The following is a 25,020-nucleotide window of genomic DNA, read 5'->3' on the forward strand; positions in this document are numbered from 1 at the left end:
AAAGGACATTGCGGATACTAATGATGATGATGATGACGATAAAAATGACAAGAAGGGAGAGAAGAATAATGGAAAGAAATGTAGGTAAGACTTGGAAAAATGGCACAAATAAGTGGGGGTTTGAATTAATTGAAATAATTGCAGTTGACAATGCATACCAACGCTTAATGACATCAACGCTTTCTTTAATCCACCAGACAAATTCACAGCATCAAACATGGCCATGGAATCATCAATTGTTTCTCCTGATTTTAGCAACACAGAAGCAGTCTCATCTTTGTTTTGTAGCGGACGTCGAAACTGTAGCTCCATAGATAATCCAGTTTCATTATGTATTTTTGTTAAAGGAGAAACTATAATTGACAAACCATCCTACCAAGAAAAAAAAAATCAATAAAATAATCAATACATTTCTATGAACATAATGAAATTTAGGAGGTCAAAAAAAAAAAAAAAAGAAGCAAATACCTCAGATTTTCTTGAAATGTCAACCACAACAAAAGGCCCAGGGTAAGTTTTTGAATCTGCTCCATGAAATAAAGGCATAAGCTAAACCCAAGAACAAGTTAAATGATCTAATTCTGACATTCCTTGTACCAGTTGGTAAACTAGAATGCAAAAATCAGTTGATTAAATTAGCAAGATTAAGAAGTCAAGGAAGCTTATCCTAATCATCTCAAGCAGATTTGACTGATATCAGCCTGGGCGATCCTGATTCAAGTTCCATCTTAGAGTTTCTATCTGCTCAATTCAATGTCCTATTATATATTGTAGGAGGTATGCTACTAAGCAATACTAACGATCATGTATGGGTGAAATTTGTGGACACATGATTATCATTCAAATATTTTAGTTTTTGGAAGTTTAACTGGTCCATATGGTAAACTCAAATATGTTTCTCCTTTTAGATTGTTCTGTACGTCCACATCTCTCAACACCTTGAGGACATTTCTCCTCACCCGATCGCCAAGAACATACCAAGCGACAACCTCCAGAACTTCCAGCTCCGTTAAAAAGTCGAGAAAGGACTAATATAAAGGGTGGAGGTCAACATATTTCCTTCCCACTAATCTAACTTATCAGCTATCAATAATGTAAAACTCCATTTATCATGTCTGTAATTTGGAGGGAAAATACTTCCAACTATGAAGAGAGAGAGAGAGAGGGAGAACGAGGCCAATTCCATCATCTCAAATCAAAGAGACCAGGGAAAAATGACTCTGCCAGTCTACGGGAACAGGAGGATTATCTCTTTGATTCTGACGAGCATAGAGTCATACATTGGATCTTCCTACATTTACCTGTCTAAAGCCAAGAAAATCTGAGGTCACCTTAGGATGCCTTCTTCTGTCTTCACTACTTGTTATCTGGGATAAGTTGGAGTGATGTGTTTGCACTGCTTGTTATTTAATTAATCTGAGGTCACCTTAAGTTGGAGTGTGCTCCTCACTCTCTCTTAATTCATTCATCTCCACTGTTCTCTTTACCTCTAAAAATATTTGGATGTATCTGTTATGTTCACAATCTTGTTCCAAGTTCTGATAAATTTGATCCTCGTGCTGCAAATGTCTTTCTTGGTTATTCTCATACCCAAAAGGGTTACAAGTGTCATAGCCCTATTCTTAGGAAACATTTCACTAGTTCTGACGTCACGTTTTTTGAGTCTACTCCATATTTTTCAAATGTCAGTACTCTTGATGTTTATAATCTTGAGATGAACACCTCATTAATTTCACTTACAATTCCATCTCTACATAATCCAATCTAGCTTCCTCTCCTCAATATAATTCATTGCCCATTACTATCCGAAAAGGTAAACATTTTTGTGTCACCAAACATTCCATCAGTCAATATGTATCTTCCAAATCTTTATCTCTTTCATTTTTCTGACTTTATTCCCCATCTATCTAGTGTTTCTGATGCAGGACATACACAAGATTGAGAAGAGAGAAGAAGCCAAGAAGGGAAGAGAAAACAAGCTAGAGAGGGGAAGAAGAAGAACCGAAGAGGGGAAACGAGGGGAGAAAGAAGACAAGAGGGAACCACAAGCAGTAGTTTAATTTTCTCAATTCATCATAAGCTACTGAACACAATAGAAAACTAGGTTTAAATAGACTAGGGATTAAACCCTAACCCTAAGTGATGCAGATCAGATGAAGTTGGCAGAAGGCTCCGTTCGAACGGCCCTATGTTATTTTTATGTTTTTATTGCTTTCAGTAGTCCCCATCCAAACGGCCACTTGTCCACTCCGAACGCGTAGCCACATCTGTTTTATTTAATTATCTTTATTTCGTTATTAAATTAGGGTTAGAGTTTTAGGAGTCTATATTTCGTGTTTTATTAGGGTTAGGAGTCTTGGGCTATAAATATATGCATATAGCCTCCAGAAAGCAGTTGATGATTAGTATTGAGTTTTATTAATGAGAATACTAAGAGTTGAGTTTATTCCTTTTTTTCCTTTAAACTTTAGATAGACTCTATTGTTTTTAGAAGAATTCTTAGGTCTTTGATAGAATCTAGATCTGGAATTGTTTATCCGTTCTTTTATTGTTGTTCTTCGCTGCAACCCACCAAGTCGGGCTGCATCACTAAACCTAACCTTACTTTGGGCTAATGGCTTGCTAAAATAACATAAAGTCCAAAATAAAATAATACAACCCGTCTGAAAAATAAATAATAAAACAAAATGCCAACCAAAAAAAAGTCCAATAATGATCTAGCTGTCAATCACCCAACCACAAGATCATGGGATGATGTGATCTATGGCTCATGTCCGGTGCTTTGCATCAGTTTCTACCCCAAAGACGGTGAAAGATGCCTTATTCAATTTTGGCAGGAGAAAAGCTATAGGATTGGAAATGGATGCTTTACATCAGAATGGAACTTAGGATCTTTTGACACTACACCCTGGCTAAAAAAAGCCGGGTGCCAATAGGTATATACAGTCAAGTTTAATTCGGATGGCTCCGTTGACAGATTGAAAGCGAGGTTGGTTGCTAAAGGCTATAAACAAACATATGCCATCGACTACGATGAGACATGTTCTCCAATTGCAAAAATCTCATCTACTAGGGTGCTAATTTCCATGGCTGCTAATGTTGACAGGCCCTTATTTCAATTAGATGGCAAAAATGCTTTTCTACATGAAGACTTACATGAGGAGGTTTATATGGAACAACCACTTGAGGTTTGTTGCTCAAGGGAAGTAGCAAGGGTGTGCCTGTAGGTTGAAGAAAGCTGTATATGGTCATAAGTTCACCGAAAGCATGGTTTGGGAAGTTCTTTGAGGCTGTAGTAGACTTTTCTCTTCAGAGATGTCAAATGGCTCACTTAGTTTTTCATTTACATATTGATCCGGGTTAGATTCTCCTTGTGGTATATGTTGATAAAATAGTGATTACTGGAGATGAGCATGATGGTATTACTCGATTGAAACAATTTTTGCAACAACAGTTCATACAAAGGATTTGAGCAAACTTCTATATTTCTTGGGTATTGAAGTTGTCAGATCTTGTAATGGTATCAATTTATCTTAGAGAAAATATATACTTGAGTTGTTAGAAGAAACATGTCTATTGGGTACTCGTCTTGTTGATATTTCTCATGAATACTAATCAGAAATTATTAAAAGATAAAGGGGAACTATTTGAAGTTCCTGATAGATAACGTCCATTAGTTAGAAAGTTGAATTATCGTATTATCAGCATGCTAGTTATTTCATATGCAGCCAGTACTATCAGTCATGTTTTGGAGACTCCTAGGGTTCTACAATGGATGCAATAACCCATATTATTCAGTACTTAAAGAAAGCTCCTAGTCTTGAGATATTGTAGAGATCAAATGGACATCTCAGAGTAAAAGGATTTACCAATGCAGATTGGACAGGATCTCCCACAATTCACAAATAAGAGGTTCACTATTGGATATTGTACATTTGCAGGTGAAAATTTGAATACTTGGAAGAATAAAAATTAGATGGTTGTTGCACATTCCAGTGTAGAAGCTGAGTACAGGGCAATGACCCATACTGCTAGCGAGTTTACATGGTTGCAACATTTTCTGCAAGAGATTGGATTTTCAACTCATACATTGCTTCCATTATTTTGTGACATGATGTTGCAATACATATTGCTTTCAAATCCTATCTTCCATGAAAGAATCAAACATATTGAAGTTAATTCTCACTTCATTCATGACAAGATACTTAGTGGAGATATGGCTATACCATACGCAAAGTCTGGAGATCAATTAGCCGATATGTTCACAAAATCTTTGTACAGAACTCAATCAGAGTTTATTCGTTCTAAGATGGGCTTATATAACATATTTGCTCCAACTTGAGGGGGAGTGTTAACAAAGTTTGTTAGTTTAATTAGAAGGTTGTTATTGTGGTTAGTTAGTTAGGGTCTTAGTTACATGGGCATTATTGTAATTATACCCGTCCATAAAAATTTATAAATAGTTGTAAGGTGGGCTATGATCATTATCTAACTAGCCTCTCTCTATTTCTATATTTCTCTCTTCTAAATTCCCTAACAAACTATAATTTCTGAATTTAGGAGAAATAAATACAAACGAAATATGGGTTTGTTTGATAACGCTTTTACCTTCTCCCTTTTCTTCTCTCTTTTCAAAACAAAAACATTAACAAACAACCCCAAACACAAAACACTCACAACTATTTTCACCTTTATGTCACATCAAAACACTTTTCAAACAAAAAATACCCTCTAAAAAGCATTAACAAACGAAGCCATATTTCTTGATGTTCCACCATTATCTCAACACTGCAAGTGACACGGCATTAGCTTTAGTTGCCAATTTTTTAGAAAATAACCCCATGTTGCAGCTAAAAACCACCTTTAACAGATACAAATATCAGAAACCACCTTTAACAGCTCAGGAGAAGGGGGGGGGGGGGGGGGGGGGGGGGGGATGGGGTTGGTGGTGGGTGTGGGGAAACCACCTTTTACAATTATATAGCATTCAACCTTTTCCCATAGTAGCTTTTGAAGAGACCGAACAAATGGGAAAGAACCCAATGAACTAAGACTGAAATGATAAGATATTCAATTTATACTATGATTGCCAGAATACACGCTGTACATTAGGCCACATGGCTAGCTGTAAAAAGCAAGGATATCCAATAATGTTGTACAGACTAGAGAGTAGTTGAACATACCTTTGACTGACATTACACGTGTTCTCCAGGTAAGTGCTTGAGCTTCTAAAAGAGAAAGATGAATGGGAGAAGTTTTGAGGGATCCAGGAATGGAAAGTTGGACTGAAACAACTGATTCGTCTGCTGAAGATTGGTTTGCTATATCCGAGTTCCTAGCAATCATGCAATAAATATGACATATCAATCAACAAATTATATATTGATCCAGATGGCCGTGCGCGTGTTTGTGCATCTATACACGCGCATGAAGCATAAAAGATTCCCTACCTCTAGGAAATAACAATTTATAATTTAATCATCTCTAATGGTACATATATTTTTATGGAATCACCTCAATTACATTGTTAATACTTGAAAACTCTAGTTCATTCTAGCCGATAATTCCTTTGGAAGACCTGTTACAAAAGTATATAATGCATGTACTTATGCATCAAGGAATGCATGTATCTGTGCATGCATCAAACTTGAGGGAACAACAAGAAGGTTACTACTCAACATATTTTTAGCTGTGACATGTTATTAGCCATCAGTATTTCTCAAATTTATTAAAAATCAAATCAAAATAACAAGGAAAAAATATATTTAAGCTCCCTGAACTACCAGTCATTTTCAAAAAAGCCACAAGAACCGACAAGTATGACATTTAGATACATCAAACTACTATTTTTACCAAAAATACCCCTTATTCTCAAAACCAAAATAAAATTAAAAAAAATAAAAACAAAAATCTAGTAATAAAAAATAACTGATTTTATATATATATATAGAGAGAGAGAGAGTAGGCCAGCCCGGTCCCCCACATGTGAGGGTGGCATATATATATATATATATATATATATATATATATAGAGAGAGAGAGAGAGAGAGAGAGAGAGAGAGTAGGCCAGCCCGGTCCCCCACATGCGAGGGTGGCCCGCCAGCCACCCTCAGCCCAATGGGGGTGGTTCACAGGCCAGCCACCCCCACCCTTGTTGGTGCCCCTCAAGGGGTTTCCTCTGTTTTTCCTTTTAAAAAAATAATAATAATATTTTTAAGATTTAATTTTTTTATTTTTAATAACAGTCAAAAATAATAATTTAATGTAACGTGGCACCAACAAACGTTGGCCGGGAATTCAATGGATGGACCCATTTCAAATTCGCCAAAAAACTTATGCAGCTAAAATTTTAAAATATATATATATATATATATATATATATAGGTCAATTTTCTTTTTTTATTGATTAATAATTATAAAGGGAAAATCTGGTTTTTCAATGGTCAAAGTGGGTATTTTCGAAAGATTTCGGTCAAATTGCACGTGACTAGTTTTCCATCCATTCTAAGGATCAACGCTGACGGAGTGACCTTTTTGAAACAAAATGGTAATTTGATGTATCCAAGTGTCACACTTGTCAATTCGTGGGGATTTCTTGAAAATGGCTAGTAGTTCGCGAAGCTACCTTATCAAGGGGTAACTGGGTAAAGCATTATCTAATGAAGCATCCGCATGCCCATAACTTCCAATTCTTCTTCACTCATAGAGGTTAGAAGAATAAATCAACCCAAAAAATAAAAAAAGGCATAAAATGTTCAACCTTTTGTTTTGAAAGTAATGTGGTTTATCAATTGGATAGCAATTGACCTATTAAGAAAATGATAATTGACAGGCATGATGGGGATGGGCATGAATACAACATCTTATCTAATTTGTGACTACGGAAAAGTCGGCTCCTACGAAAAGCTATTGCAAAGTGTAGGAATGAAAAAATACTACACCTAGTTTAATTTTAGCTCAGCTCATACACATGGAAATGCTGATTGATAGATATATATTGAGGAGGTACCTTAAAAAAATAGAAGCAGATTGATTTCCGGCGATTGATAAACTTTGCTTATTGTCGAAGTCACAAAGAAGGTTTAAGCCTGACCTGTTCTCCACCTGTGACAGTAAAAGTTGATACAAAAATTAGGATAAAATAGGCTCAGGATTTATTGTAAATAATAATAATAATAATAATAAAACACATACACACCCACAAACGAGAGAGAAGAAAATGAAGTGCAGATATTTTTCCAATTTAACTAAATCTGTCGGTGATCAAAGATTATATTGAAGAAAAAAAAAAAAAAAGAGAAAAGAAAATAAAAATAATAAAGAATAGTACTTACAAATAGAAGCTCTCAACCAATTCGGACTTGGCACAAATAGCTCCATGGAGACATCACATATTATTATTATTATTATTATTATTTTGTAAGCAATTCAAATCATTAATAAGCGCAAAGGGGTGCAACTCTAGTACACAGAATATATATAAAGAGAGTCCCTATTAAATGCTAAAAGAGGAACAAAAGTCCACAAATTCAGAAAAGTTCAAATATATATATACACACACACGAGTGTCCAATTAAAAAGTGATTTGACCAAGATATTCTTAAGCTATTCCTTCGACTTCTCACAATCTTCAAAACATTTTGCATTCCGCTCTCTCGATATGCTCCACATTAAGCACAACAAGGTTATCCTCCAAACAGCTAGAACTAAGTGACTACCCACCTGTCTTCATCAACAATCTAACAGCTCTATCACCCTTTTAGGCATAACCCATTGGACTCCGAAGAGAGTAAAAATCGCACTCCATGATTCTCTTGCCACTTCACAATGGAGAAAAAGATCTAGAGATTTTCCACTCCTCTTACACGTGCAACACCATTCCACCACTATTACTCTTCTTTTTCTCAAATTATCCCAAGTCAAAATCTTACCAAGAGCCATCGTCACACCAAAAAAAAAAAAAAAAAAAAACTCTTAAAAGATCTTTAACTTTCCAAATATTTCTCCAAGGAAAGGAACCCCCCGAAGTAGATAACTCATGAAAAAACGACCTCACCTCAAACTACTTCCTCTTTGAAGGAATCCACCGAATACAATCCTCACCACCTTGTCTCGATCTGAGGGAATACCAAAAAATGCAAGCACTGAATCTACCTTATCCTATACAAATTAAAAAAAAAAAAAAGAAAAAAAAAAAAAAAAGAAGAAAAAGATAAATCCTCTAAATAACACCATTGGAGAACTACATATTGTCCACAACCCACACCTCCTTACAACGAGCAATACTAAATAATTGTCGCAAAGCTTCCTTCAGTGGTTGATCCTCACATCTAACATCATGCCAAAACCTAATCTTAGATCCATCTCTTACTTCATATCTGATAAATCTTGAGAAAGTTTCCCACCCTCTTCTAAAATGTTTTCACACTCCAACACCAAAAGACCCCTCTATCTCCTTAGAACACCAACCTCCGCTCAAACTATCATATTGAAAACACACAACTATTTAAGTATGTGGTTCCAGGCAACAAACCATAGAGGTTAAAGCACTCTCTCATATTTGGATTTGCACATCTCAACTGATTTCTACATGATATTAGATCAATTTCAGATTAATCATATCCAAATCTAATACATCAACCCTGAAGCCAATCACTAGTAAAAACTCAAAAGGGCATTCATTTCTGACATATTCGAATAAGGAGGCATAGCACATACAAGTTTACCACCATTACTCTTGATATATATCAAGTCAAAGAAAGCCACATTAGAAATTCATTCAAATATTTATCCTTTGATTGCCTGGTAGCCACCAAAGGATATAGCAAGTTGGTGGCATGACAATCTTTATGTCTATATCCATACAAACAGAAGAGCAAATGTAACAAATTTTTTTTTTTTTTTTTGGAAAAATGAGGAAGAAACAAAAAACACAATGTGCAACAATTGGAAACCAAAGAAAAGATCACTGTGTTTCCAGATGGCTATGGCCAATAGAATCATTTTGTATAACTTATTGATTACATGGTCAACCAATTATGTATGTCTTTTAGACAAGGAGTTTGAAACGCTACTCAAAGCACAATCTACAAAAGAATCACTTTAAATCCATCATTTTTCTTTCTTATGTTCCCAGATAGAGAACACAGTTAATGCTCCAAATTTGAGAATAGGAATTGCTGCTTATCATATGATAAATTACATTTAAATTAATAAATATCTTTGAGGATGCCAATATCAAGTATATCATTTTGAAATCTTTCAAATTTATATCATCAATAAGTAACAAAAGACCATACAAATATATTGACTCTATCGAATGCAACCAAGGACAATATTTTTTCAGACACTGTCAACTATTTCTTGTCTGAGAAATTACCTAACACCAGTCTAAACACACCAGCTCTTTTTCTTCTCCCTCCCTCCCTCCCTCTCTCTGCCCAATGAACTCCACAAAGGAAGAAAAAAATTTGATGCATGACAAATCATGACGTTGAGAAACTAGGACTTCACTCCTAAAATATAGATATTTTCCCAGTTGAGAAAATGACAACTATTGTCTACAAGATATATAAACAGCACAAGCAAATGCCTACATATGCATGCAGTGATGCACATATAGACCAATAACATAACAGACTAACAAACCTTGCAGCAATTGGCCAGAATCAAGGAGCTTCTCACTGAAAAAGGACCGGCCAAATCTAATTTCCCAGTCACAAAGAGAAGGATGTCTAGTGAAAGCTCAGTCAGGAATATGTTTAACTGCAAGGGCACCGCAATAAAAATTGTTAAAAATGGTTTAAGTAGTAAACAGCAATGTCACAAAGAGAAGGATGTCTAGTGAAAGCTCAGTCAGGAATATGTTTAACTGCAAGGGCACCGCAATAAAAATTGTTAAAAATGGTTTAAGTAGTAAACAGCAATATGATTTGAGAAACCATGTTCCTGACCTTACTAATTCTGCAATAGATATGAACAGGCACCCCATATGAAACAGTTTTAGAACCATGAATCTGGAAACTGGAACGGTAGAATATGCATATTTCAACTGGGTAAAGAAGTTCCCTCCTACAATTTAAAACCAATGTGAAGACTTATTTAGATGGAAAATCAATCTTAAAGAAAGGCAAGAGAATGTAGCATGACTAAACACGCACCATGAGTTTCTTTGGGCATCAAAGTAATATGCCACAGTACTTGATGTGCTTATAAGACGGGTTTTAGTAGATTGAACTTGTAGAATAAGATGGATATCATTGATGCAGCCACGAAGGAGAGGAAACCTGTCCTTTGAATCCAAAGGTTCATGAACAATGGTAAGGGAAATATTGACAATTTTGATATCAATGCAAGGGAGAGAGTTACTCTGCCCAGAAGTTCTTTCTTCACCCATGTGTGCATTATGTTGCAGACTATTTTCAGAAGCTACCACAGGGTAGCTATCTAGCTTTAAAACATCACGAGCCACGGAATGGTCCTGGAAAACTTTCAATTTGAATGGATTTCCAGGCTTCCGGACGAACTCTGGAATTCCATTAACAAAAGCAACAGCACAATCATTCTTCTTGTTCACAAGGAAAAAGTTCCTTCTAACCAGCTGATTGTAAGGCTCCCAGTCAATATCACCCTTATAACTTTCAGGCTCACAAGAAAGTGTTCTCCAAAGTGCCCACCCACTATCGTTAGTGCTGGATATGTCAACAAAGCCTGATCCTGACCTATAGTTCAATCGCAATGGTTCCCCTAAGTCATTCTTGGCATGCAATGATATCAAGGAGAACCACAAAACTTGAGAGTTGAAGAATCTTTGTTTGTGGTGCTTGACCTATATAATAAGTTTTAGCAGACATCAAACAGCATATTATCATGACAACATCTGGTTGGAAGAGAAGGAAAAAATGGAGGAAGAAGAACAGAAAAATACTCTAATTTTCCATCATTATCACTCGATACTATTACATCATTTGTATAGAAAAGTAATACAATCTACTATGGAAATATAATCAATGAGAAATAAATGGAAATAAAATCGATAAAATAGAAATAAAATCAGATCAGCTGTTTGGCAAGATTCCTTCTTCAACACTCCCCCTCAAGCTAAGGTGAAGATGTCTTGCATGCTGAGCTTGCACAATGAGGAATGAAAAACGCTACTGGATGCTCCTTTTGTCAAAATAGCTGCTAGTTGCCCCCGTCTTCACAAGGTGTGCAAATCAACATTGCACACAATTTTTCCTAAATAAAATATATACCAATTTCATTTAGTTTGATCATGCCAAACTAGATTATGAGTGTTATAGTTTGTATGAACGGTTTAGACACAAAAGGCGGAGGGTATTATATTATTCAACTTATGTTAACCTAATACAAGCATCCTATTATATAGGATTAGGGAAATACCATAAAGACTAAAATACCCCCAAAACCCTAATGACTCAAACCCTAATTCTTCTAACACTCCCCCTCAAGTTGGAGCATATACATCATATGAATCCAGCTTGGAAGATACAAGCAAACGAAAAACAACTAGAAAACATATTCTAACACTCCCTCTCAAGCTGGAACTGCTTGGACTACACAAGTTAATTAAATAAAACTTTAACGCCGGTCGAAAACTCATTGGTAACTTGAACAACCATTTGATCGGTTCTCGCCGAAAAACACCAAGGCCGGTCGGATGCAACGATCACTTGATCGGTTCTCGCCGAAGAATCCAAGGCTGGTCGGATACATCGATCTTGGGATTGGTTCTCGCCGTAAAACACCAAGGCCGGTCGGATGCATCGATCACTTGATCGGTTCTCGCCGGAGAATCCAAGGCCGGTCGAATACATCAATCACAAACAACAAACAAACAACAAATTTTCACATGATTAACCAACAAGATTCGCCAAAAAACAGATACTGGAAAAAAAAAAAAAAAAAAAAAAAAAAAAAAAAACTGTCGGAGCTTTGCTGGAAATATGCTGGAACTTCGTCGGGGCTTCAAAACTGGCCGGAAACACACAGAACTGGCTGGCAGTACCTAAAAACTGAAGAAAAACACTGAAAAACAGAACAGAAACAATCACTGGAGGCTCGCCGGACCTTTGTCTGAGACACGCCGGAGCTTGCCAGAACGTGCCGGAGAAGACAAAACACTCCGGCCACTTCAACAACAGTAACTACAGAATCAATAGAAGGCCACACAGTAACGTTTCAACACCAAAAACATCAAATCATTGGAATTTTTTTTTTTTTTCTTTTTTTTTCCCGATGGCCATTGCAACTTTTTCGGTCACCACAGAACACTCCGGCCACTTCAGACAAGACAAAAAACCACCGCAGAACCATCCGGCTAGCATCACAGAACATCAAAAACAAACAAAATATATATATATATATATATATATATATATATATATATATATATATATATATATATATATATATATATTTTCTCACCGGAAGGAGTTCCGGTCACCATAAAACAAGAACAAAACAACTCTACGGAGCTCTTTGAAGGTACTGCCCGTGTGGGTTAGCCCACACGAGCAGTGCTACCACCAAGAAGAAAACTAAACTACCCAAGAATCGAAACAAGCTCTGATACCATGTTATAATTTGTATGAACGGTTTAGACACAAAAGGCGGAGGGTATTATATTATTCAACTTATGTTAACCTAATACAAGCATCCTATTATATAGGATTAGGGAAATACCATAAAGACTAAAATACCCCCAAAACCCTAATGACTCAAACCCTAACTCTTCTAACAATGAGCAATATTAATTGCGGCCTTGTTGTCACAATATAACCTCATAGGCTCCTTAAAATCATATTCAAGTTCTTTCAATGGAATCTTTAACCATAATAACTCACATATCCCATGGACCATGACTAGGAATTCAGCTTCTACACTAGATCTAGCTATCATTGATTGTTTCTTACTAGGTAACAAGATTTCCTCCTACAGGAGTGTTGTTGTGCACGGAATTAAAATACATGATCCCAAAGAAGCAGAAAAAAGCAAAATAGAAAATAGATCATTCACACACGACATCAAGATTGAAGTGGTTCGGCTTAACAAGCCTATATCCACTGGAGGAGACGACCCAGAGGAAATTCACTATCAAAAGATAGAGCAAAAAAGATAGTAGGGAGAAAACCACTCAAAGCCCAAAGACCCAATACACCCAAATCTCACTCTCACACAAAAGAGAAAATAACAAAAGAGAGAAAACTAATACAAGAAAAAACTCTTTTTCCCTAAGTGCCTTACGACACAAACACGTGAGAAAACTAAGTGAGATGGCACAGGTTTCTTCGTTATTGTGCTGCTCTTCAAAGGCTGAAGCTATGTCCCTTTTATAGATGCTATAGTCGGCCAAAAAGTTTCCCAGCAATAGGAGGAAAAACAAAACCTTGTGGGAGTAGAACATAAGTCTACTAGAACAAGAACTCCAAACCCGCTGGGTATTCCAAAACCAATTTGGACTAAAGCACCACAAAACTATCCAAGAGACAAAATGAAAATTGTTGGGCCCACACTACAAAAGTGATGACTTGAAAGTTAGTCATATACAACAAGTGCAATAATCTAAAGTAGATCTTCGATTCGTCACTGATCCCAACCCAATGTCGGGCAAACAACAACCAACATTTATCTGGTGAAGATTTCAAATATCGAAGTATTCTGCAAACTGCTTCCATATGAGACTCCCAAGGTGAATGCATAAACTGACTCACTACATTGACTTCATAAACTGAATTGCTGTATTCCCAACAAGTAAGGCAAGGTGGGGTAGATAAAATTTGTTGGATGCCCTCAAAGAGGAAAATTTTTGAGGTGAAGTCTTTCTACAAGGTGAAAATAAATTCAGCCCCGGTGGATGGTCCATGGAAGCTTATTTGGAAGAGTAAAGCTCCTCCGAGGGTGGCTTTTTTCGTATGGACGGCAGTTATGGGGAAAATTCTAACATTGGACAACCTACGGAAGAAGAACATCATTGTGACGGAATGGTGTTGTATGTGCAATAAGAGTGGCGAAACTATTGATCACCTCTTAGTGCATTGCGAAACGACTGTTGAGGTATGGAACATGATTCTCCAACTTTTTGGTATAACGTGGGTGATGCCGAGGAGTTTGAAGGAATGCTTGGGGAGTTGGAGAGGGCAAAGGGGAAAGCGGACAATCATGTACATTTGGAGGATGGCTCCTTTGTGTGTAATGTGGTCATCATGGAGAGAAAGGAATGCGCGGAGCTTTGAGGATCGTGAAATGGGAATTATAGAATTGAAGAAAAGGGTGATCCAAACACTCTACTCTTGGAGGGTCATGGGGTTTTCTTCGCAAGCTACAACGCTTATGGAGTTTATCGATCTATGTGCGTCCTTTTCAGTTTAAAGCTCGTGTAGTGGGCTCTTTTGTATACTTCCTGTGTACATGGGTTGCTCCCCCTTGCGCTTTTTATATAATGACTTTTACTTATCAAAAAAAAAAAAAAGTATATTAACCTGCAAACCAATTGTTGGTACCTTTCTTTATCAACCAAAGGGCTGTCATCACTTTCTTCAAACTTTTTATTCTGCTCTACTGGATTGTCAATGGCCTTAAAATCGAGCATCCTTGTTTCCTTGAGAAGATCAAGAACATATTTTCATTGGGAAAGGAAGATACCATTTCTCGATCTTGCAACTTCATAACCAAAAAATATTTCAAATGGTCTAAGTCTGTTATCTCATATTCACTGGCCAGATATTTCTTCAACATCTGTATTTCCTCACTATCATTTCTAGTCAACACGATATCGTCTACATAAACAACTAAAGCACTTAAAGAATGTTTGACGAACAATGTATGATCTACCTGACTTTGTTTATAGCCAAATCTTTGCATATCTCGGGAAAATCTCTCAAACCACGCCCTCAAAGATTATTTCAGTCCATATAGAGCTTTCTTCAATATACACATTTTACCCTAAGCTAAGGAGAATTGAGGACCAAGAGGAAGTTCAGTGTATACTTCTTCCCCTTGATCTCCATGAAGGATCACATTAAGCTGCTGAAGTGGCCAATATAAGTTCGCTACCAAAGAAAGTAGAACTCGAACAAAATTCATCTTTGCTACTAGGGCAAACTTCTTCTCGTAGTCTATACCATAAGTTTGAGTAAAACCTTTTGCCACCACTCGCACCTTATATCTTTCCACTGACCCATCAACCTTATGCTTCACTGCAAACACTCATTTGCATACAACTATCTTTTTTCCACTAGGCAACTCAACCAACTCCCATGTATTATTTTTATGTAGAGCTCGCATCTCTTTTCGCATTGCTTCCATAGATCACTAATTGCCGCCTGTAAATTTTGAGGAATAGACACGAAAAACAATTTGGATACAAAGAAACGATATGAGGGTGAAAGATGTTGATAGGATACAAAGTTAGGTATAGGATGTTGAGTGCAAAATACATGTGTTATAGTTTGTATGAACGGTTTAGACACAAAAGGCGGAGGCTATTATATTATTCAACTTATGTTAACCTACTACAGGCATCCTATTATATAGGATTAGGGAAATACCATAAAGACTAAAATACCCCCAAAACCCTAATGACTCAAACCCTAACTCTTCTAACACTCCCCCTCAAGTTGGAGCATATACATCATATGAATCCAGCTTGGAAGATACAAATAAACGAAAAACAACTAGAAAACATATTCTAACACTCCCCCTCAAGCTGGAACTGCTTGGACCACACAAGTTAATTAAATAAAACTTCAACACCGGTCGAAAACTCGTTGGTAACTTGAACAACCATTTGATCGGTTCTCGCCGAAAAACACCAAGGCCGGTCGGATGCAACGATCACTTGATCAGTTCTTGCCGGAGAATCCAAGGCTAGTCGGATACATCGATCTTGGGATTGGTTCTCGCCGTAAAACACCAAGGCCGGTCGGATGCATTGATCACTTGATCGGTTCTCGCCGGAGAATCCAAGGCCGGTCGGATACATCAATCACAAACAACAAACAAACAACAAATTTTCACATGATTAACCAACAAGATTCGCCGGAAAACAGATACTGGAAAAACAAAAAACTTTGCCAGAGCTTTGCTGAAAATATGCCAGAACTTCGTCGGGGCTTCAAAATTGGCCAGAAACACACAGAACTGGCCGGCAGTACCTAAAAACACAAGAAAAACATAACAGAAACAGTCACTGGAGGCTTGCCGGACCTTTGCCGGAGACTCGCCGGAGCTCGCCGGAACTTGAAGACAGAACACTCCGACCACTTCAACAACAGCAACTACAGAATCAATAGAGGGCAACACAGTAACGTTTCAACACCAAAAACATCAAATCGTCGGAATATTATTATTTTTTTTTTTTTCCCGATGGCCGCTGCAACTTTTCCGGCCACCACAGAATACTCCGACCACATCAGACAAGATAGAAAACCACCACAGAACCATCCGGCCAGCATCACAGAACATCAAAAACAAACAAAATATATATATATATATATATATATTTTCACCGGAAGGAGTTTCGGTCGCCCTAAAACAAGAACAAAACAGCTCTACGGAGCTTTTTGAAGGTACTGCCCGTGTGGGTTAGCCCACACGGGCAGTGCGGCCACCAAGTTGAAAACTAAACTACCCAAGAATCGAAACAAGCTCTGATACCATGTTATAGTTTGTATGAACGGTTTAGACACAAAAGGCGGAGGCTATTATATTATTCAATTTATGTTAACCTAATACAGGCATCCTATTATATAGGATTAGGGAAATACCATAAAGACTAAAATACCCCCAAAACCCTAATGACTCAAACCCTAACTCTTCTAACAACATGTATGGGCAAAGAAGGAGGATGCAGTAGCAAATGTTGAAGAGACAAAAAATGACGAAGTGTGTCTACCTCTTCCTTGCTAAAAACACCAACATATGTTTCCAATCGAGATAAAAGCCAACGAAGTGTGTTTACCTCTTCCTTGCTAAACACACCAGTATCGGCAAAAGTAGAACTACAATCTGGTGGGAAAAAAAACTTCTCTACCACAGAAGTATGGTTAGACTGAAGCCTGGTTCCACCTCTTGAATGACCCCTTCGACCTCTTGTAAGACAACCACGAAGTCTCCAACAAGTCTCCCGACATCTTGAGCCTCATGTATGGAGAGTTGGATTCTAAATATGGGAAGTCACCTCACTCTCCATCCCCATTTTGTGAGTTTCTAAGGTCTGAATCATTTATGACATTTCGAATTTAGACATCCAACCAAATAGCTCCAATACACAATCAGGTTCAGCAATGTACCAAGTATGAATAACTAAATAAAAAACAAAATCATATCAATGAAAGTAGACATGAAGCAATGAGCAATATATTGATCCCTTCTTTTTCTTTTTCTTTTTTCTTTTTTTACCACACTGAACGACTTGTCGTTTTGAGGCTTTGCTGCTATCGTCAGCTACTCCTCCAGTCGACATGTTCTTTTGTCTTTCATTAAACGACATGCTGTTTTGCCTTCTACTGTATGACCTACAGTTTTGCCTCCCCAAACAAAAACGACCTACCATTTTTTTCCCTGTATAACACTCTTGTGGTCAGCTGCCAGGACATGCACAGCAATCACCAAAAAAATGCCAGATGTGCGCCAAAAACACCCAAAACACGCTGCCTGACACTCTAGCATGCAGGAAAAAAAAAACACCCAGGCACGCCACTTTCAGGTGGCGTGTTCTTCAAGTAGAGGAGAGAAAAGGTAGACACTGTGCTTTATCCACCTCCGGAGTACACAAAGAAGATGCTCAAGAGACCCCGAGCACAACTCATGTAGCGTCTATCACTATCGTGTTAGTATTTGGATGTCACAAGGGTCTTTGATTGAGTTAATGGTCTCCTAACCACCCCCAACAGATCACATACTCCTATCTCCTAGGATTCCAACACTCTGATACCAGGTTGAAAGAGAAGGAAAAAATGGAGGAAGAACGGAAAAATACTCTTATTTCCCTTGATTATCACTTGATACTATTACATCGCTTTTATAGAAAAGTGATACAATCTAATATGGAAATATAATCAATGAGAAATAAATGGAAATAAAATCAGATCAGCCATTTGGGAAGTTTCTTTCTTCAACAAAAAGACTACAAAGAACAATCAATAACTCCCACTAGAGAAATGAGCGGCAGATGAATCATTGGATCACTTTGACAGTCAGACTTCTTTACTAATGATCCAATGTAATATTAACTACTTTAAAAGTGATATTAATGCAAATGTTATGTGAATATTTCCAATACATCATCACTTTTTTTTTGGAGGGAGAAGCAAAAGAAGAAAACCAACATTATATCTTTTGTTCCATACAAACCACATTAACACATGATCTGTTGTTAAAAGAAATTGTATAAATAAGAAGTCAGACCAGGAGGTTAGTCGAGAGAAGTAAGGTGTACCACAATCACATCATGATCCTCAGGCCATCCCCTGAGGCAACCTAGCACTTAAGTGTCTCACAGCACTGTATCAGATAACTGGAATTACCAAAACTATACAATTCTAAGAGCCACAGGCTCGCAGCCCATGAAACTATGCAATTCTAAGAGCCACAGGCTCGCAGCCCATGCAAAACAACAAATCAAACCCATAGCAAATGACAAGCCCCAAAGCGAAGCACTGTACCCAGATAGAGCTTCTGCACAAACCACATCACCATCTCAATAACACCATAAACCAAAGAGTATGACCAAAAAGCTACGAATCATCACAAGTTTTGACACAGGTAAACAAAATTGGGCCTTTTTTCTTTAACAGCAAAGCATAACAATGATTTGCATACATATGCTAGAACTACCTATATGGCTTATATAATTATACATTATAAACAAATTATTTTTCAATCTTCAAAACTGATCTTTTTCCAGGCCTCTAATTAAGTAGAAATGTAAAATTTTAGAAATTCCATACCCTGAAAAGGGCCCTTTCTCCAACAAGAGAATAATGATCCGCACCAACCAAACTGTACTTATTTTCTCCACCTTCAACAGTGAAGTACATGTGTTGGTGGACATCTTGAATTGCAACAATTGCTCCTATACAGATCATCAGTACGATTAATTCAAGTCTTGTCAAATTTGAAAGAAATAGATTTAAAGCTTTAGGAAATCAAAGTACCATTTGGAACCATTGCTTCCATCCTATTGTTCAATTCTTGGCTCTTGGACCAGCGCCTTTCATTTGATTTGCTGGTCTCCTCATTGCTAAATACCCCAGAGAAGGATGAAACAATAGACAAAATCATCTGAAGCAACAATAGCAGCTAAGAATCAGTGACACATGCCTTAATATTCATAAGCCAAAAAAAGGTAACATCTTGATTTTATAGTAGTGGATAAAGTATTAGAGCATGAACAAATTATGATGACTTAGAGCATCTCCAGCAATATTAGGTATTTTACCTAATGAAAAAGCACTCTTATCTATTTTACCTACTCATTTTTCAATACAAACTCCAACAGATTCTTTATTTCATTCTCTATTTTTCTTTAAATATTATTATTTAATGTTTTTTATATTTTTTTTTTTTCACTTTTCTGTCTCTCTCACTCTTGCTCTTCCCTCTCAACCCAAACCCAAACCTCCCATGACCAGCTATTCCCTCTCAACCCAAACCCCCCATGGTTAGCTCTGCAATTAGCTCTCTCCCTCTCATTCTCGCTCTGCCTCTTCCCTCTCAACCCAAACCCAAACCTCCCATGACTAGCTATTTCCTCTCAACCCAAACCTCCCATGGCCAGCTCTGCAATTAGCTCTTTCTCTCTCTCACTCTCGCTTTGCCTCTTCCCTCTCAACCCAAGCCCCCCATGGCTGTTTGCAACCAGAAAGGTATGTGAATTTCAATGGTATATTTATTTGGCTTGATTTACAAATTTGGATATGGCCAACTATGGTGGATCTGAACCCCATCTGTGGCAGTGGGTTCCGGTGCTCATGAGGTGTAGGTGGAGAAGAAGGATTTGATACTAGAAGGAAATATGAAGAGGTGTTGGGTGGGTTTGTCCAGAAAACCAAGAACCAGGAACCAGTCGTGAAGAAGAGGAAAAGTATGAGGGAGAGGGAGAGAGAAGAGAGAAAATATATTAAAAAATAGGAACATTGTGCTACAATGAATAGCAAGAAATGGCTATTATTGTAGCAAAAAAGTTAGTTTAGCTCTTTTGAAGCTAATCTGTTGGAGCCGAAAAAAGAGCAATAATAGCTAAATATAGCTAATATTATTCTTTTACCTAATCTGCTGGAGATGCTCTAAAGGGGACTCAAAATAACGTATTTGAAAAACTGGAGAAACTTTAGCACCGCTCACCTGAATTTCAGAAAGAGAAATTGTCATATCGAAATTGGAAACTGAACCACTGCCTAGCCAAACCTGGTTTAAGTGCAGAGGATCATCCTTGGGCTTCTCAATTTCCATAAAAGCACCTAATCGTTTTAAAATATGGTTCTTATGACTTAAATGCATTCCTTCAAATGCACAGTTTTTTACAGAAAATTCTTCCGGGGAAACAGGATCCCTTGAGCAACTTGCTTCATTAACTAGATGAATCCCATTCCTATGCTGAAATCCTGCAGCAGGATCCCCAGATACAGAGCAAGATATCGTATCGTTTGATGTGACAGATGAAAAATGAGGAATTTGGATTTCATTTTCCACACTATGATGAAAGACTAGAGAAAAGATTGATAACCGAGAAAGGTCAAATGTAAACTTTCTTCTCATATTTTCCAACTTGAATTTCAAATGGGCATCAACCTCAAGCAAGAATTCCCGAACACTACCTATATAAGTGAAATAATTGTTTAAATATATGTGGCATGATTATAACTTAAGACTAGAGAGGGCAGGCATATACCAGATTCTTCTTTAATCACAAGAACAAGAGAAAATGCGGACACGTCTATTATAAAAGCTTCCATCAGTTGCTTTCTGGCCTGCTGAGATGCACAGTGAGTCTCTTGGGCATACCCCCTAACAGAATGATCATTCAGTCTTGTCATATCCATATCATGTTCAGCTTTTCCAATGTGTTTATCAGAGGATTGAGCGAAAGATAAAAGATTGGTGACACAACGAAGATATGAAGCCGAACAGCGAATGAACTTTGCCAAAGTTGTTGTTTCAAGGAAAATAAAACCACCCTGCCCAATAACAATAAGATCAAGTTTCACTCCAATCAGAAAACAGACGCATGGCGTTTCAACAATACACACCTATCTCTAAGCATTATAAAGCATATAGATGGAAAGGTTTCTGAGGATAATCATATGAGCAAATAAATCAAAAGAAGCAGCAAAAAAGTATAAGGCAGCTTATTGATCTCTCTCCAACCCGGTATCCACCAAATTATCACCTGAATTTCCCAAGAGATTGTTCGAAATTCACTAGCAACAGAAGCTGATGATATAAGCTTATTCAACTGATGTGCTCCAACCAGAACACTCTTTAGTGAGCATCTTGCCATAAAAATCGTCCCAAGTTCAACATTTATGAGTAACCAATGAGTTGGTCTTTCAGAATCGGTTGTCAAAGTAATCGTGCAATTTGAAAGTGATAATTCATATAACCAATTAAGAGATTGCAGCAGCAGATCCTCCAGTACAGAGTGATCAGTACGTTTTCCTATATGATTCTGATATCTGAAAATAACAAACTGGATTCCTAACCAATCAGTGAGAACTTCCACTTGTTCTTTGCAAGATATCTCAATGCTTATTTGCTTAACAGATACCCAAATTCCACAATCAGACAAACCACTCTCAGCCAGCATTCTCCTAGTTAAAGCATCAAAGATCTTCACAGAACTCTCCACATTATCGCTCCTCCTAGAGTCATGAAGAACCATATCCACTGATTCGAGTTTGAAGGTCCCATAGATTTTAAATAGAACACTACCACAAATTAAGGGAGCTCCTTTCACTTTTATCTCCTCTTGTTCAGGTTCAGCAAGCACAATCTCTTGCCTGATATATTCTTGAGGTACAGGACCAATAGGATCAAAGAAACAATATGCATGTGAGACTGCCGAAGATAAACTTCCAACCACCTGTCAGAAAGTTATTTTTAAGCCAAAAATGGTAAAACGAAAATAAAGTAATCATGTATAGAAACTCACGGAATTTATACACAAATACAAACATAAGATTACAACAACAACAACAGCAACCACATAATGTCAAAAACTTCGCCACTTCACCTAATTACCAATACTTTTTAAAAAAGTAACAACAATAATTACAATAACAACTCAATAGAAACAGACTGATATTCGTGAAGTCATAAGGTTAAATATCCCAAATCATGGAAATGAAGCAAATTAAAACTCAACAAAGCGTTCAATCCCAACTAAGTGCGGTCTCGAACATTTTCTCAGCATTCAGTTCTACTCATGGACAAACTACCTCAAGCCATAGCCAGCACATCTTTTCTCACAACCTCCACCAAGATTCTTTTCAGCTTTCACTTACCTGCCGTGTAGCACCTTCAACGTATCTCACATCCAGAAATTTGAAAGGACCAAAAGGACAAGAAGGCTAAAAAGAGGAAAGGTAGAGATGGTGGAAAACAGCCAAGGATTTTGTAATGAATACGAGTCTAGATGGTAGATTCAGTTATTAATAGAAACAATGGATGGTAATAAAGGATTTATCGGCTGAAGTGTACGTGCATATTGAAATCATATTTTATTAATACCAATAAGGGAGGTCAATATGCGCACAGAGATGCCTGTGCAACTAAGGCTTGGTTGACCTTATTAACATGCTGATATGATTACTTTAATTGCAGATGATATTGAAATCTTTTTTCCTCTCTTTTTAATTTCTTTTTCAGGGCAGGGGGTTAGGAGCATCAGATTTCAAGTATATAGAAAGTAACAATAAAATTTTTACCAAGACATGCTTCAGAAAGACCAACCACATAAGAATTCCAATTTGAGTACCATAACTTGATTCCAAAATCTAAAACACAATCATCACATAAGATTTGCAATCTTGTTTGAGTTAATTTCTTTATTCTTGCTGCACCTTCAAAAACTAATTCCATACTCGAACCATCCAATCAGAGTTTGAAACCTTGTAAACAAAAAGAGATACATTTCAGTCATTTCAGTCAATTGTCATCAGTCATAAATTACAGTTTGGCACTTGTTGAAAATACATAGAATCTTAAAGTTATTGTAATTATTGCACTGGATTAACCAAACACCTGAGACTGAAATACAAAACGAAAGGCCAACAAAGACAACTTTCCCCTGCAAATATGCTTAGAGGATTCAGGAGCTAGCAGCAGAGAACATGCTCAAGATGCACTTAACAAGTAACAGGTGTTATGATATAGACCATCAAAATCTACTTCCATTATTAAGAAGAGGTGCGTACCACAAATAAAGAAATGGAAAATTTAAATGACAGCTATTTTCAGTAAAAGTAAGTCTGCATTAGTAAATGAGTATATTAAACCAAATCGATAAAACCTTATCAAATTTGATTAGGTAATAGAAAACCACAACCACCTGAAAGAGAACAGACAACTCATCCATATATGATAAAGCAGTGAATCCTGTAGCCGTCCCAGATAAAGCTGCAGTCAAAGTGACAATAGTTGTACTAAATGAATGAAGATGCTCCCTGCAATATAAACATAATTCTTTCACAATCAGAATAAGTCCAAAGTTATATTACTTTCCCTTTCCATGGAAGTGGTGGGTGATTGGAGGAAGAGATGGGAATAAAGCTTCTTCTTCTTTTTTTAACTTCTTGCCAATTCCATGATCCCCATGATCACAAATGAGAAAACAAAAGCAGAAAGGTTAAGATATTTAGCTAGATTTTAACAGATACATCAGTCTAGAAAGACTGCACAACAAGAAAAGGAGGATCTGAAGATGACAAAAAATAATTGTGTCTCAATAAAGGGTTCATATGTTACTTCGTCAAAGCAAAATAAAATTAGGCTGTGCTCTTCTCATCATAAAATATCAAAATTGATAGAAGATAAGAAAGACCATAACATCTTGTGCAAACTCAAATGGTTCAGTCATAGAAAAGAAAGCACGAGGAGGGAAAAAAATGAAATCCTATGGGAACTCATTAAGTATATCGTGAGGCTTCATAAGTTTAACTAATTTAAAAAGGGAAGATATCGAGAAAGTTTGACTAGTACATTAAGGTGGGAATATAAAAAAGTACATATAAACACTTAATAAATATGAGCCACAACTACAGCCCATTTCAGAAAATGTAGAAATTATATATATATCCCTAACATCAAAACCTAAGCAAACATAAATAAATATGAGCCACAACCATATTTTTAATGAATCACTTATTTATCAAAAAATATATATCCGTTTGGTCTACAAGCTTTCAAGGTCTCTTGTGCGGTGCATGAAAATGACTTAAAAACCCCAAGCAAGTAAACAAAGTATCCAATATATGCCACATGTATGATGAAGATCAAACTACCTTATTTATAACATCAACAAAGTTAAGATCACTGAGCCATCCGCTTTTTCTCACTCAGGCAAAATAATTAATTAAGAATACTTTCCAATTTAAATATGGCACAAAGATAGTTGGCAATGGAATCTCCCAAGTGAAGCCCAGTCAAGCATTGGCATCAACACCATAATGCATGCCTTCTATGTCCATACTAAGGTTGGACTCATGCTTTAAAGTTCAGTTGTTCACTATTATAAACTAGCAATTCAGGCACACAACTAACAGCTAATGTGCACAACTCGTTAATTTAATTAAACTGAAGCAACCATATAATATATTAAATAAGAAGTTTTGTCGACAATTATGCTACCTAAAATTAGTAGCATCCAATAACTTAAGACCAATAGTTGATTATAAAGAAATTCCAGTATTACATGGGGGTTCCACATTCAAAAAATTTCACTTAGAATTAAAATGGTTGTTGGAACTGCATTTAGCCATGACTAAAAATCATGAGAGG

General features: G+C 36.9%; 1 protein-coding gene across 5 annotated transcripts in view; it reads right to left on the reverse strand.

Annotated features, from left to right (window-relative positions):
- The window catches only part of LOC132187653 (vacuolar protein sorting-associated protein, putative (DUF1162)), a 40,952-nt gene that overhangs the window by 12,213 nt on the left and 3,719 nt on the right, over positions 1-25,020 (reverse strand). For all 5 annotated transcript variants that reach the window (XR_009440841.2, XM_088517092.1, XM_059602041.2 and 2 more), the window contains exons 4-16: positions 23,573-23,687; positions 21,413-22,105; positions 20,915-21,200; positions 20,368-20,840; positions 19,179-19,305; positions 18,972-19,096; positions 10,161-10,828; positions 9,954-10,071; positions 9,649-9,765; positions 7,010-7,104; positions 5,184-5,335; positions 469-524; positions 159-372 (exon numbers count right to left, since the gene is read on the reverse strand). Coding sequence is in view for 4 of the 5 variants with exons in the window: in XM_088517092.1 (XP_088373218.1) it covers positions 159-372; positions 469-524; positions 5,184-5,335; positions 7,010-7,104; positions 9,649-9,765; positions 9,954-10,071; positions 10,161-10,828; positions 18,972-19,096; positions 19,179-19,305; positions 20,368-20,840; positions 20,915-21,200; positions 21,413-22,105; positions 23,573-23,687 (3,239 nt within the window). In the remaining variant the exon portion in view is untranslated. The remainder of the gene's footprint in view (positions 1-158; positions 373-468; positions 525-5,183; positions 5,336-7,009; positions 7,105-9,648; positions 9,766-9,953; positions 10,072-10,160; positions 10,829-18,971; positions 19,097-19,178; positions 19,306-20,367; positions 20,841-20,914; positions 21,201-21,412; positions 22,106-23,572; positions 23,688-25,020) is intronic.

This window comes from Corylus avellana, chromosome 6, assembly GCF_965113065.1.
Source record: "Corylus avellana chromosome 6, dhCorAvel1.hap1.2, whole genome shotgun sequence".
Lineage (NCBI taxonomy): Eukaryota > Viridiplantae > Streptophyta > Magnoliopsida > Fagales > Betulaceae > Corylus > Corylus avellana.